Source organism: Mastomys coucha, unplaced genomic scaffold, assembly GCF_008632895.1.
Source record: "Mastomys coucha isolate ucsf_1 unplaced genomic scaffold, UCSF_Mcou_1 pScaffold22, whole genome shotgun sequence".
In the NCBI taxonomy this organism is placed as follows: Eukaryota; Metazoa; Chordata; class Mammalia; order Rodentia; family Muridae; genus Mastomys; species Mastomys coucha.
The window spans coordinates 146,166,132-146,181,422 of record NW_022196905.1 but is presented as its reverse complement, the minus strand read 5'-3'; the positions used below and the strand labels follow the sequence as shown (position 1 = coordinate 146,181,422).

The window sequence follows — 15,291 nt, the reverse complement described above, 5'->3', positions numbered from 1 at the left end:
TGGGCAGTAAGCTGGTCATCCCTGCCTGGGCTGGGCAGTAAGCTGGTCATCCCTGCCTGGGCTGGGCAAGCATTTTGCCTGTCCCTGCTTTTCTCTGAAGTTAGGTAATGCTATAGCAAACAGCTATGCTGTCACTTGGGCCACTCCTCGCTGCTGAGGTATACCCAACAACTCACATAGTCTCCCTCATGGTAAATCTGTTTCTCTTCTCCTTTCCAGATCCTTCTGTTCCCTTGGATCCTATATCAGTTTCTAATTCCTCATCTCAAATTATCTTGAAGTGGAAGCCTCCCTCCGACCCCAATGGCAACATCACCCACTACCTGGTCTACTGGGAGAGGCAGGCGGAGGACAGCGAGCTGTTTGAGTTGGATTATTGTCTCAAAGGTGAGCACAGGCCACTGTAATGGGGTTCACTGTACTTCAATTCTCTTATGGGTACACAGGTCTCGTTTCCTGTTTCCCAGGATGTGTGCATGCACGTGCACACATGTGCACACATGTACATGTGCACACAGGTACTTACTCTAATTTGTCTCACATAAGACACTTGTAGGTTTGTGTATACATGTATGTGTAGAGGTCAGAGAATAACTTTGGTATGTCCAAAAATGCTGTATGTTTTGTTTTTAAATTTTTTGCTTGGTTTTGAGACAATCTTGTGAAGACCAAGCTGGACTTAAACTCACTATGTAGCTGAGGAAGATATTGGATTTCTTGCACCTCCTGCCTCAACCCACTAAGTGTTGGGATTAAATGATTATACCACAATGCCTAGTTTATGCAGTGCTGGGGATTCAAACCCAGGGCTATGGGTGCTAACACTCTCCAACAGAGATACACCCGCAACCCATTTTTTTTTAAACTAAAAGTATTTTTATTCCATTTATTCATTTATTTCCCTAGTGTCTGTATGTGGACACTGTGCCATGACATGTCTTAGGTCAGAAGACAGCTTACAGGAGTCTGTTTTCTTATCAGCGACCTGGGTCCCAGGGCTTAGACTCAACTGGTCAGGCATGGAGGCAAGTTCTCTTACCTGCTGAGCCATCCTACTCCCCTCCCTCACCCCCACTTTAAAAAATTCAGTACTGTGCATTGAGGCCAGTGCCTTGGGCAAACTAGGAGATACTCTACCACTGAGTTACAGCCCAGCCCTCACCTTGTGGGTTTCTATTTTTGTTTTTATTTGCTGCAGGGTATCTTCCTAGCCTGGGCTTACTAAGCAGGCCAATCTGGCTAGTGAGTGACCCTCAAGAATCCTCCTGTCTCCACCTCCCCATTGATGGGATAACAAATAGACCTCATGACAAACAGCTTTTTACATGGGTTCTGGGGATCCCAAACTCAGGTCCTCACGCCCACCTGCACTTTAGTGTCTGAGCCCTCTCCTCAGTGCACACACACATCCTTAGACATTACACATGAATCCATATCCACCATCTCCCCAGTACACACACACACACACACACACACACATACACACACACACACAGTTAGACATTGCACATGGACCCACCACATTCACCATCTTCCCAGTACACACATCTTTAGATATTGTCCCAGGATCTATATTTGTAATTTCTCCAGTGTAAACAGACATTTCTAGACATTTACACATGGATCCATACTCACTTTCTCCCCAGTGCACACATATATTTTAGACATTATACATAGGTTCTTCCTTCTGGGGGTGGGGAGGTGCTGGAAATCTGATACAGCACTTTCCCAGAGTGTACAAAGCCCTGGGTTCAGTCCCCGGGACTCTGAATCAAACAAGGACTATCTTATAACAGTAAAATGCATTCAATGCTTCATTCAGCTATGAGCCTCACAGTGCACAGACATTTTCATCATGTCTTTTTGATGGAAGCATTCAAAATCTTTTCAGTGTTGGTTGTAGAGGCTGGTGTGTGTGTGTTTGTGTGTGTGTGTTTGTGTCTCCATGCACAGTGGAGAAGCAGAATGGACAGGGTGTAAGAGATAGCAGCTATGTAAACTGTCCTGGAGTTGCCTTGTATGGTTACTATATTTTATATTATATATTTCAAAATAACTAAAAGTAAGTTATCAAAAAGGAAAGCTAGGTGGCATCAAGATGGCTCAGTAGGTAGAGGTGCTTGCTGCCAAGCCTGATGACTTGACCCTGATCCCTAGGACCTGTATAGTGCAAAGAGAGAGCTTACTTCCAAAAGCTGTTATCTGACCTTTATCTACTATGGCTCGTTCATGCGCAAGCACACGCACACACACACACGCACACACACGCACACACACACATAATTTATTAAAACAGAACAAAAAACCACAACCACCATGAAATCAGGGAAGGTGAAAATTTGCTATTCTTTTATCTGATGGATTCTGTCTGTGATTCCTTTCAATTAGCGATAGCCTTAGCCTGTGACCTTGTAGAAGCAGGCCAAGGGGGCTGCTTGAGAGGTGTGGCTGAGATCTGTGCTTGGATCCACCCCTGGCCTGGCATCTGGTTTTGACTAAGTCATGCAGCAAGTAGTCTGTCTCCTTTTGTGGAAAGGGGTGGAGGACAGATGATTCCTGGGAACAGTCCCAACTCTAAGATCATGTGCTATATGCATGCCTGTGACATCATCCCTGCCTGAGCCAGGATCACCAACTTGGTTTATCTCCTTGCATACTTTTTATAACTTGAGAGCAAGTCCAGTCCTGGGCTCAGCTCTGACTTGTTGGCTCTGCATTTGAGTATAGGAAACCACCAAATAGCCAAGCTGTACTTTTTGTTGTTTTTGTTTTTGGTTTGTTTTGTTTAAAAAATCAGCAACTTAAAAAAATTTGATTATGCTGTTGTTTGTTCTTAAACAAGGTTTTACATGGCCCAGGCTGGCTTAAACTCATGGTGTATCCCAAGGATGACTCTGATCATCCTGTCTCTCCCAATGGAGTGTTAGGATGATACAGACAATCTCCACTGTGCCAGGGTTACTGCACCAAACTTTCATTCTGTAGATGGAAACTCATGATTACAAAGGCTAGGGATATAGCTTAGTTGGTAGAAAGCTTCCTAGTACTCAGGAAGCCCGGGGCTCCATTCCCAGCCCCATATAGACCAGTGTAGGGGTTCAGTCCTGTTACTGTGGCATTTGGGAGGTGGAAGCAAGAAGGCTGGGCATTTAAAGTCATCCCTACCTGTATAGCAAGTTGGAGTCCTTTCTAAGGTATATGAGACCCTGTCTCAAAACAAAAACAAAATCACCTTACATCTATGAATGTTTAAAAATGGTGATACGTGAACACCACAGAATTTATTTGCACATACTTGTGTGTAAATGCATACACATTTCTACTCATGTGTTTTGAGTCTGACTGAGCCACCTTCCTTAGTGTTCACCCACACCTACAGATCCACACTCTTCTGGAAGCATACACAGGGCTTTATTTGAGGTTGATGATAGGTGTCTTGCTCTGTGGCTCCTTGATTTTGAGGCAGGGTTCTTCATTGAACCTGATGCTCACCAGTTTGGTTAAACTGACTGGCCAGGGAGTTCCAGACATCCCCCTGTCTCTACTTTCCCAGCACTTAGGAGTAAGATGTGTGCTATTATGTTTGGTTTTTCTGTGGGTACCAGGGTTTGAACTCAGGTCCTCATGATTTCATGGCAGCCACTTTACCCACTGGGCCACTTCACCAGTCCACAGAGTTTATACCAAGGGGACCTAACCATAGTTGAACCTGTGTGGACAAAGGCAGAGTATGGAGGCTACGTTAAGAAGAAATGGAATGCCAGTTTTGAATGAGGACAGAGCTTTGGTTTAGACAAGAAAGTTCTGGAAATGGGTAGAGGCAATGAGTGTGCCATACTGTAAATAGACAATGCCACTAACTATATACCCACACATGTTATCATTTTATGTTATGTTTATTTAACCATAATTTTGATAATACCTATAATAAATGACCAGTAGTACCTTTCTGTTAGTATCACAATTTGATTTTATTTTTAAATGTGGTAAATTTGGGGCTAAGGAAATGATGCTGGATAAAATGTTTGCTGTACAAACAGAATGACCCAAGTTTGGATCCCCAACATCCAAGTAGAAAAAAGCTGGTTTTGGCTGCATGCATCTGTAATCATCACACTGCCCCCAGAGACAGGCAGATCCCTGGAGTATGCTGGTTACCTAGCCTAGCAACTTGTGAGGTCCAAGTTTAGTGAGAGACTGTGTCTCAATGACTGTGATGGAGGACTGGCAAGCCATGTATAGATTAATTTTAATCACTAAACCCACATGGTAGAAGGAGAACATTATCCTCTGACATCTACATGTGCACTCTGGTTTGTTCCTTTCCCTCATAAAATTAATATAATAATAATAATAATAATAATAATAATAATAATAATAAAGAAATGACTGTAGAAGACACTTGTCATATATTCACTCACACATAGATACAGGTAACACAAACATACACACAGGATGCATGCAGCAACTTTGGAGCTCTTGGTATTATAAAACTGTAATTTGACTCTTCGGGAAGGTAAGGAAGGAAGAAAGAGCATCCAGGCCAGTCTAGCGTGTAGAGTGAGTTCATTTCCAGTGGGATAACATAGTGAAGCCCTGTCTCAAAAAATGAGGTCTGGAGACATGAATTATGATAGAGTGCTTACTTAGAATCCCCAATGGGGGCATGGCCATGGGCTAAGGAATGACACCTAAGAATGACCCCTGGCCTAGATGAGCGCATATACACACATAAGCACACACACACACACACACACACACACACACACACACACACACACACATACACACAAACTAAGGATCTGTTCATCTGTTCCACCTTACTGAGAATGCACTGTGGTGCTCTTTGTGTGTATGTTTGTGTATGGTGTATGCATTTTGGAGTGTGCTTTGTGCCATGTGTATGTGTGTTTAAATGTATGTGTATATGGTGTGTATGTATATGTGTATGATGTGTGTGTGTGTTCTGTAGGAGACTTGAGCCCTTGTTCTGCCTCTCCCTAGGGCTGAAGCTCCCCTCACGGACCTGGTCCCCACCTTTTGAATCTGATGATTCTCAGAAGCACAATCAGAGTGAGTATGACGACTCGGCCAGTGAGTGCTGCTCATGCCCTAAGACTGACTCTCAGATCCTGAAGGAGCTGGAGGAGTCTTCATTCAGGAAGACCTTCGAGGATTACCTGCACAACGTGGTTTTTGTCCCCAGGTCAGAACTTTGCATGGGCCAGCTCTCTTTCTGTCTATTAGCTTGGTACCATGACTTCTTAGGGAAGTAGGTGAATGAACTCAGGAGACTATGTAAGTGGGGAGGTGACAGGAGCCTAAGCTCAATTGTGTGTTTGTGGTTGGAGAGGGAAAACAGTCTCGTTTGTTGTTGGGGAGAGTTAGGAAAGTATTTGCCCTAAAAGCACATGGACCTGAGTTTGGTACCCAGAACCCATGTAGAAAGCCAGGTGTATGCTTATATTCCCATTACTGGGGAGGCAGACACAGAATTCCTGGGGATTTCTGCTAGCCAGACTTGTCTACCAAGTAACATCTGGGCCCATAAGAGACAAGGTAGATGGCATCTGAAGAATCATAGCCAATGCTGTCCTCTGGCTTTACATGCTGTTTACCTGCTCACACATGTGCACTTACACACATATGTTCACACGTAAGTACACATGTGTATTTGTGTGTACACACATACAAATATGTCTGTGGGTCACATATGCATGAACATATGTGTATACACACACAGAAATACCCCTATGGATATGTTTACACATGTATGCACACACACAAATACAGTAGTAAATCATGTTCATGTACATATGATTATATACACATATATAAATATGCCTGTAGTTATAAGTTTCTTCTTTTTCCTGTGCCTGATTTGAGCTGAAAACAAGCAGACATGCCTGGATCTAGTTCCCATTCCATCTATGTGTCTTACAGAATATTGGAGCTCTGGATACCAGGGACTCTGGAAGCTGTCTGTCTCGGCTCTCTACTCTTATATGTACTGGTTTGAACAAGTTACTATACTGCTCTGTGCCCCAGTTTTCCTATCTGCACAATGGACATAACACAGTTGACCTTTGGGGTCTCCAGTGGATTGGTTCCAGGATCCTGAGGTTACCCTACAGATTCTCAAGTCTCTTAAATAGATGTCATAATCATATTAAATCACCTTCAGATAACTTATAACATCTTCAGATAAGGAACATGCTATATAAATAATTTCTACACCATATTATATAACATGGGCAGCATAACAAGAAAAAGCCTGTATATGTTTAGTATGACACAACTTTCTAGGGTCATTCTTTACATGTATACAATGTATCTTAATCATATTGACCCTCATCTTCCCCCTTTATACTCCCACCATCATGTCTGCCTCTTTCATGTTTTTCTTGTCCTCTTCTTTCTTATGACTCATTGAGCCAGTCAGCTCTGCCTGCTGGAATATTGAGTGGTTTTGGCTTGACCTCATGCAGGTGTTGTTCAGGTAACCAGTGCTGTACTGAGTCCATAAGTGCAATGGCCATGTCATGTCCAGAAGACAGCATTCCATAGTACGCTTCCATCCTCTGGTTCTTACATGCTTTCCACCTCTTCTTCTGCAGTGTTGTTCCCTGAGCCACAGTAGTGGCGTTGATCCAAGTTTCCCATTTAGGACTGCACTTGACGGTCACTTACTCTCAGCACTTTAATCAGCTATGACTCTCTGCCCTGGTTTCTCTGGCCGGGTTGAGGACAGCAGTAATCTATGTGCATAAACATAAATACTTAAAGAGCAGTTTGACAACATGTTCATTTAGTAAAACAACAGTTGTAGTTAGGGCATGTAACTCCCTGAACTAGGCTTTTGAACAAGGTTACACATGAATTCTCTCCTGTGAAGCAGGCTTCATATCCCCGAGAGCAGTTGTTACTTTATCTCTTGTAATGGTCATGCTACCATTTTATTCGTGGCCTATCTTGCCTGACATATCTACAGATAATTTTGATCCATAGTTGGTTGAACCCAAGAATGCAGATCTCCTGGATCCTATGGGCTTACTATATAATCATTCTTTGTGTTCTAAGGTTATAAGCCTGAAAGACTCACTCAGGGACTCTCAACAATGGCATTGTGTACTTGGATTCAAGTTACTCCTTGGTAGTGGGACCCATCCTGGGCATTGTAGGGTGCTAACCTTATTGGTCTCCAGCTGCTCAATTTTAGTAGAGCCTCTTCTCAGATATGACTTCCAGAATATACTTCCAGAAACTTCCAGATGTTTCCAAAAACTTTGAATATGCCCACTGCTGAGGTTTTTTTGTATTTTTCCATCTTTGTCTCCTTCCCTCAAGTTCTTCATTAGATTTTTTCTTCTACCCATCCACCTCCCAAATCAGATGCAATTTCCCATTCCCTGAGCACATCAAAACTCTAGAAAATCTCTGTTCTGCTGTGTCTATTCTAATCTCCACCATCATTTTTGTCTCCAAAACCATCATTATGTTATTTTTTTTCCTTTCTTTACGAAATCTTCTGCCATTACTGAGTCTAAAATGCAGGGTTGGGGAAATGGTTTAGTCAGTAAAGCACTTGCTGTGCAGCCGCAAGGACCTGAGTTTCATACTTAAAACTCATGTTAAAAGGGCATAGTGTGGTAGTACTCGATGATAGTAATCCCATTGCTAATAAGGTGGAGACTGTAGGGTCCCTGGGCCTTGATGACTAGCCATCTCAGCCAACTTTTCAAATTCCAGAGCAGTGAGAGTCTTTGTCTCAGAAGGTGGGCAGTGAGGAATGACCTCTGTCCTGTGTGCATGAACACACACACACACACACACACATACACAAACACACACACACACACACACACACAACAGTAGAGTCTTAAATGATAACTGGACTTGCATAAATGGCTGAGTTGTTTATGGCTAGGTGTAGTCATATTTGACATCCATGGTAATAGCATCATGTGAGGTAGTTTCCTCTCATTTTTCCTTCTCTTTCCCTGGATTTACTTCAATTTCAGAAAAGGTATAGTTCTTTTCCACTAATCAGTGATGGATAGGACTTGTATTAGTCCCTCTTCTGTTACTACATTAAAATAACTAAGACTTGATGAATTATGAAGAGCAAAATATTGATGTAGCTACAGTTTTAGATCTGGGCAGCTTTGGTAATGATGTATCTAGGGAGAGGACACCAAAATAGGAGAGATAGTATATAGTGTGACAGGAAGTTGTATTGACTGGGGGGTGGGGTGGGGAGTGGGGGGTGGCAAGCCCAGCTAGGCCCTGCCTCTTAAAGTGCCTACTACCTTTTATTACCAAGGACCAAATCTCCAGTAGATAGATGAACCTTGGGGAAAAACAGAGTCAAACCACATCCCAGATATAAGAGTGTTCTTTCTTGGAGGGAAAGTGTTACTTCAAGGGTGTCAGAGTCAAATGGTCCCTTGGTTAAAATTCTGTCTTTCCTCAAAGTGATGAATTTTGTTTTCACAGAAAAACCTCTTCAGGCAATGGTGCTGAGGACACTAGGTATGACTCAGCTGTGGGACAGCTGTGTGGCCCCTGTGGCTATTTAATCAGTGGGAAGAGGGGAGGGTACTAAGTCCAAAATATTAGGAATTTATGGGGCTTTTTATTTATTTTTTGCATGTGGTAAATGCAGCTCTTGAGACTGGATGCTTCACAAATTCTGCAATTAAACACCTTCACTGGGAAACGGAATCTGGGCATGAATGTGGGGAAATTTTTTAACTAACATACTCTTCCTAAAATATGCGATCAAAGGCACAGTTCCTGGGCCCTTCCTCCGTGGGTAATTTTCCCTCCATGCCTACATGTCTCCAAGTACACAGAACCATGCCTGAGTCTTGATGTTTTAGCTTTGGGTGGTAGGGAACCCTACTTGTTATTAAACCCAATGTCATCATTCCTAATGACCATTTCTCTGGGTCTTTAGACAATGCAATATGACAAGAAAAGATGGTGGATCAAAGGACTACAGTGTTGCCAAATTTCAGCAGGAAACTGAGGAACCATTTCTCTTCAGTTTTAGGGAGGCCACCAAGGGAGACAAATGCAGTAGCAGTTAGGGGGATGAGACACATTATTACAATATTAGCTCTTATTGAAACAAGAAGCAAGACAAAAGAGACAGGTAGGGGCTTCTGTGAAGGATAATCCACTGACTCCAATCAGTACTACCTGTTTGTGGATAGATCCGGGGCCATTCATTGGTGTATGTGCAGCCTACCTCTGCTCACAACTCCAAAGGAAAGTGATTCTCCTTCCCAAGAAGGCATTAACTGCCAATAGCTCATCAGAGAGGGGTAGTCCTCCTTCCCCGTGCTGGAATTTTTACTTGGCTTGATTTTGTGCAGGTCTTATGTAAGTAATCTCAGCTGCTGTGAATTTGTGAGTGCAATAGCCATGCCATGTCCAGAGGAGAGTATTTCCTACCCTTTGACTCTCATAGGTTTTTCACCACAGAGACTTGGGGGTGGGGTAGATATAATGTCCTATCTACTGCTGAACACTCACAGTCACTCTCAGTGGTCTGAACTGTAATGAGTTTCTGCATCCATCACTACTCACTGCAATAAGAAGCTTCTCTGACCAAGGCTGAGAGCAACACAGATCTAGGGATAGAAACACAAACACACAGAAGGCCATTTGACAACATAACAATTCAGAAAAAGCAGCATCACCTGTGATCTATGGCTTTCCTAGCTGAGGGTTTGACCATGTTCCCAGTACCAGGCGAGAATTCCTAATGTGTCTATCTGACTGTCTATAGTCTGTCTATCTATCTGTCTGTCTGTCTATCTATCTATCTATCTATCTATCTATCTATCTATCTATCTTCTATTAATCTAATCTATCATCTATCTATATATCATCTATCCATCCTATTATCTATCTATCTATCTATCTATCTATCTATCTATCTATCTATCTATCTATTTACCTATCTAGCTATCATCTATATCTCTACCTATTTCCAGGCCTAATCTGACCTCTAGTGGCCAAGTAAAATAAAATCTGTTGTCATTGAAGGTCTAGAATTTTGTGGCCTTCATTCTAAGCTGGATTTCTCATCTAACCCCCAGTTGATGTTTGGGGCTAGATTACTCATTGGGGTGAGGAACATCCTGAGCATGATAGGATGCTGAGCTCTGCCCACTCCACAGCAGGGGCATCACAGCCTTCCAAAGAAGTGATGGAGGCATTCTCTGGTTAGTACTACTGGTTTAATATGAGATTACTGGATAGTGAAGTCATGTTTATGAATGGCGTTCAGAGGGCTTCGTTGATACTCTTCCTCAGGAGTCATTCATTAACACAGTAGTTTTTAAATTTAATATTGTGTTTAAGGATTTACTTATTTTTATTTTAATGTGTTTGGATTCTTTGCTCATATGTATGTCTATGTATCGTGCATATGTCCGGTGCCAGCAGATGCCAGGAGAGAGCACTAGAGTCTCTGGGACTGGAGTTACGGAGAGTTATGATGCCATGTAGATGCTGGAAACTAAACTATCTCTGCAAGAGCAGCCAGGGCTTCTAACTACCGTGCCAGCTCTCCTTGTATGATTTTGATAGAACCCCTTTGAGATGCAGTCATACCTTAAAGATCTTACAGGTAAAGCAGTGAAGCCAATGTAGTGTGTAAGCAAGTCACAAAAGTGCTCTGGTTTGGTTATGCTGGGGCTGGAGAGAAGGCTCAGTGGCTAAGAGCACTGACTGCCTGTGCAGAGGATTGGGGTTTAGTTCCCAGTACTCATATTGGTTCACAACTACGCATAACTGAAGATTCAAGGAATCTACTGCTTTCTTCTGGGCTCTGTAGGCACTGTACACAAATGCATGCCCTACAGGTAAAATAAAATAAATCTTTAAAAAGTTAATTCACATTATACTGCAGTCAGTGTGCAATTACAGATATCTTTTAAATAAATCATAGTCTACTAGATTTATTTAAAATACTTTATTGAGCTGAGGGTTTTAGTGTATTGGTATATTACTTGGGTAGCATGTGACAGGCTTTGAGCGTCCTATCAATGAAATATAAAATAAAAGTAAAAACCAAGTTCAGTATCTGATGCTGCAATTATAGGTTCAGTGCCTTGCCCTGCAGACATGAGGTGAAATGAGAAGCAGTGGAGTGGCTGAGCCCACAGCTCTGCAGAAATCAAACAAAACAGTGAATACAACAAAGTCCTTGCTATCCAGCACTGAAAAATTAAAATATATCAAAATAAGATAGAACAAAGACTCATTATTCAATACTACAAAAGTAAAAGTCAATACTACACAAATAAAATAAAAATAAAACCTTTTCCTTTTTGCTAAAAAAACATGCAACTTGTAGGCTTGCACAAAGCAAAGTTACTACAGATCTTCAATTTTAAAAATGTAAGGGGTCAGACATAGCTTATAAGTATTAGCTGCAAGTGAAAAATGCCCATTCATATAAAATAATAATCATAACAGTAAACATTCAAGATAAAATAAAAACTTCAATAAAACAAACTACACTCTCTGCCCGTAGCATGTGTTATGAGTTCACATCACCTTTAAATGCTCAGATGAGAAGTCCCCAGTGTTAGTTGTGAGGCTTGAGCATCCTGGTTATTTTTGTCAGATTCATTCATTACTGTACAGAAATTATCTCGATCCCACTAAAATGGATCCAACTGAGGCTTAATAAGCTGTTTTCTTTTTCAGTCAAGAAGACCATTGTACAAAAATGAGGGATAAAAGGATAATATCCAGAGGCCTTAATTTGTGGCTTCAGATCCAAATATCTCAAATAAGAGGCTGAGGTAAAAGGATGGCTGGGAGTTGAAGGCCAGCATGGGCTATATTGTGTGTTCCTGCAAAACCTGGGCTACAGAGTGGGGCTTTGTTTCCAAACAGCAAACAGACAAAAGGAAGCAACCAAAACCAAATGTGTAAATGACTCTAGATCCATAGTTTTAATCTCTCAGGAACAGTGTAAGGTTTGAAACCAGGAAGGTGACTGGGAAGTCATGAGAAAGTATGACAGTGACAGGAAGTGATTTTTCTGGAGAAGTACACAGAACCCAGTAGGAAAACAGAGCTTCCTGAAGCACTGTAAAGAGCTACAACGTGTGTAGTCCAGGGATAGATACTATGTTTTTGCTTCTGTATTTACATTTATTCTTTGAGAATTTCATGCTTTCGCAAGATGTACTTTGATTATATCAGCTCCCACACCCTTTCAACATCTTCAGACTTCATCCCACTGCATCTACTTCCCAAATCTCTTCTTTTGTTATCCTGTTTACATAATCTACTGAGTCTAAATAGAAAAGTCCACCTACCCATGAGTGTGGGGACATCCACGGGGTGCGGATGCCAGGGGCTACACCCTCAAAAAGAAAGGAAACTCTTCTGTCCTGTTGGTAGCCCCTCAGCTAAGGTCTGGCCTTTTTCCTTCCTCCATTCCTGGTGTGCTTGACTGGCTTGATCCTGTACAGGTCAGGTCTAGGCAGCAGTAGTGCTGCTGCTGTGAGTTTATGAGTGCCACAGCCATGTTATGTCTGGAGGCTGGCCATATACGGCACTTCTCCCCACCCTTCAGGCATTACACTCACTCCAGCTCCTCTTCCATGATGTTCCCTGGGCCTTTGCGGGAGCAGTATGATTTAGCTGTCCCATTGAGGGCTAAGAACTCCCCCATCTGGTTCCATATTTTTAATCTTTCAGGTTGTATAATTTGGAAAAAACAAACACCAACTTTTAATCCTCAGCTTAGGTTATGCTAAGGTTATTCCAGAGACTCTAGGTAATATTGTATTCCATTTGTCAGCCATATGAAGTTTCTGAAGCTTCAGAGTCCTTTCAAGTTGACAGTAGTTTCTTCTGAGAAATCTACTTTGGGAAATAGTAAGACATATGATAATCAAAATCATTTTCAGTGAGAAAAAACTAGGAATATTCTTTTTTTTTTTTTTTTTCATTTTTGGATCAATCCTCAGTTCTCAGGTAAGGTTAAACATGTGCTGCATTATTGAGCTGTACCCAAGGGATACTCTTATTTGAAAAATAGGAAAATGGCTAACTGAAAGGTAGATCATGCATTAACTGATATGAGCCTCCTGATAGGTTATGTAGTCTCAGGTTGTCAGCCCTAGACACATGGACACATGGGCAACACTAAGTGGACCCCATAGGTTATAAATGTGTTTGTGTATATACAAGTACATACATATTTATATAATCTATGCATGTGTCAAAAATGATTGACATAAATTATGTATGTATATATAGTGTATGTGTTTGTATCAATAATAATTAAAAAAGGAAAGGTGTTGAGAGGGAGTGGGTGACATGGGAGGAGTTGGTGGAAATAATATAAATTACAATACTCATGAAATTCTCGGAAAGGAAGTTTTTATTTTAAAGGAGCACACACACCATTTGTAGTCCTAGTGTCAAGTGAGGAAAACCCAAACCAACCAAAGCAGAAATCTTGTTCTTCTTAAGACTTTTAAAAAGAGTTTATTTTTTTATTTCTGTATATCTGTGTGAGCATATGCCATGTGTGTAGGTGCCTACAGAAGCCACAAGAGGGTGTTGGATCCTGTGGAGCTTTTGTGAGCGGCCTGATATGGGGGCTGGAAAACTAACTCAGGTCCTCTGGATGTTCAGGAAGCTCTCTTAAGTGCATGCTTTGAGGGAAGTACTTAGTGACTGTTTCCCACCTAACAAGCCTAGCATGCAGCTGGCTGAATCATCATCACAGTCCCACACTTTATAAGTGAAAGTAACTGCAGAGGGAGCGGTGGAGTGGGTCATAGGAGTTAGGAAGAAGTTACATTTTCCCACATCCTCTTCAGTTCTTTTTGTGTCATCTCTCAGCATTTATTATTTTATATATCTTTTAGGGGCAGGGGCCATCCGCCAACTAGACAGTTATTTCTTTTTCCTGCAATAGCCCCAGTGGTAAGATTTTATTCCCAAGGATAGGTGCTTTGTCTTTCAAGTTCCACAGTGCCCTCTAAGCACAATGGCATGTTTGAATGACAATGTGGGGCCTTGGATAATGACTTAGTTAGTGAAATGTGTGCCCTCATGTTTATGAGGAGCCAAGTAAAAAACTATGGAGGCTAGAGAGGTTGCTCAGTGATTAAAAATGCTTACTGCACTTGCAAAAGAACTGAATTCAATTTCCAGCACACATAATAAGTGGTTCATGTCTACCTGTGACTCCAGCTCCAGGGGATCTGATGCCCTCTTTTGGACTCTAAGGGTATTTGCGCTCACATGCATATACACATGTACATATACAAATACTTAAAAGTAAGACAGATCTTTTTTTTAAAAAGCTGGGGAATTGAAGCTAGGTGGTTTCCTAGGTCTAGGTGACCAGTCAGTTGGCCTATTCAGTGAGTTGTAGGCCAGTGAGAGGCACTGCATTAAGAAAAAATTAAAAAGGTAGACAGCATTTAAGGAACAACACTCCAGGTTGTCCTTGTGAAACTACACTCATATCAATATAAACATATGTGTACACATGCGTGCACATGTGCACACACCATCCCCACACAGATTGATTATGTGTGATAGCCCTGTAGCTAAGAACACCCAGAGAGTGGGTGTGTCATCATTGTCAATGTTTCTGAGAAGGGCATCTGTGTGGAAATTAATCTGTGTCCCCTGTACCTTCCCTTCACCCTGTCTCTTTCTTTTTAATTAATTAAGCATTGCTTTCTTCAGAATGATTTTATTTTAAGATGGTGATGCTATGACCCCCATGCATGCTTTCTTCTTACAGGCCATCCCGAAAGCGAAGATCCCTTGAAGAGGTGGGGAATGTGACAGCCACCACACCCACACTTCCAGATTTCCCCAACATCTCCTCCACCATTGTGCCCACAAGCCAGGAGGAGCACAGGCCATTTGAGAAAGTGGTGAACAAGGAGTCACTTGTCATTTCTGGCCTGAGACACTTCACTGGGTACCGCATTGAGCTGCAGGCATGCAATCAAGACTCCCCAGATGAGAGGTGCAGCGTGGCTGCCTACGTCAGTGCCCGGACCATGCCTGAAGGTGGGCTTGCTTTCCTCTGAGCTTACTTTACAAGGTTGGAGAACCAACTTGCCACAGACTAGATGTCTCCTGCTATGCAGTGTGGATGTATTCTTAAAAGTGTTCTCATTTATTGTTTTTGTTTTAAGGTGGGTATCTTGCTTTGTTACCAATGTTGGCATTGAACTCCTAGACTTAAGGAGTCCTCATGCCCACTCGAGTATCTCTTGATGT

The 15,291-nt window shown here is 42.0% G+C and overlaps 1 protein-coding gene across 3 annotated transcripts in view; it reads left to right on the top strand.

Moving 5' to 3' along the window:
- Window positions 1–15,291, top strand: part of Insr (insulin receptor) — a 127,183-nt gene that overhangs the window by 89,083 nt on the left and 22,809 nt on the right. For 2 of the 3 annotated variants that reach the window (XM_031338861.1, XM_031338860.1), the window contains exons 9-12: window positions 220–387; window positions 5,005–5,206; window positions 8,497–8,532; window positions 14,804–15,078. In XM_031338861.1, the coding sequence (XP_031194721.1) occupies window positions 220–387; window positions 5,005–5,206; window positions 8,497–8,532; window positions 14,804–15,078 (681 nt within the window). The remainder of the gene's footprint in view (window positions 1–219; window positions 388–5,004; window positions 5,207–8,496; window positions 8,533–14,803; window positions 15,079–15,291) is intronic. The other variant, XM_031338862.1, reaches the window with a different exon arrangement.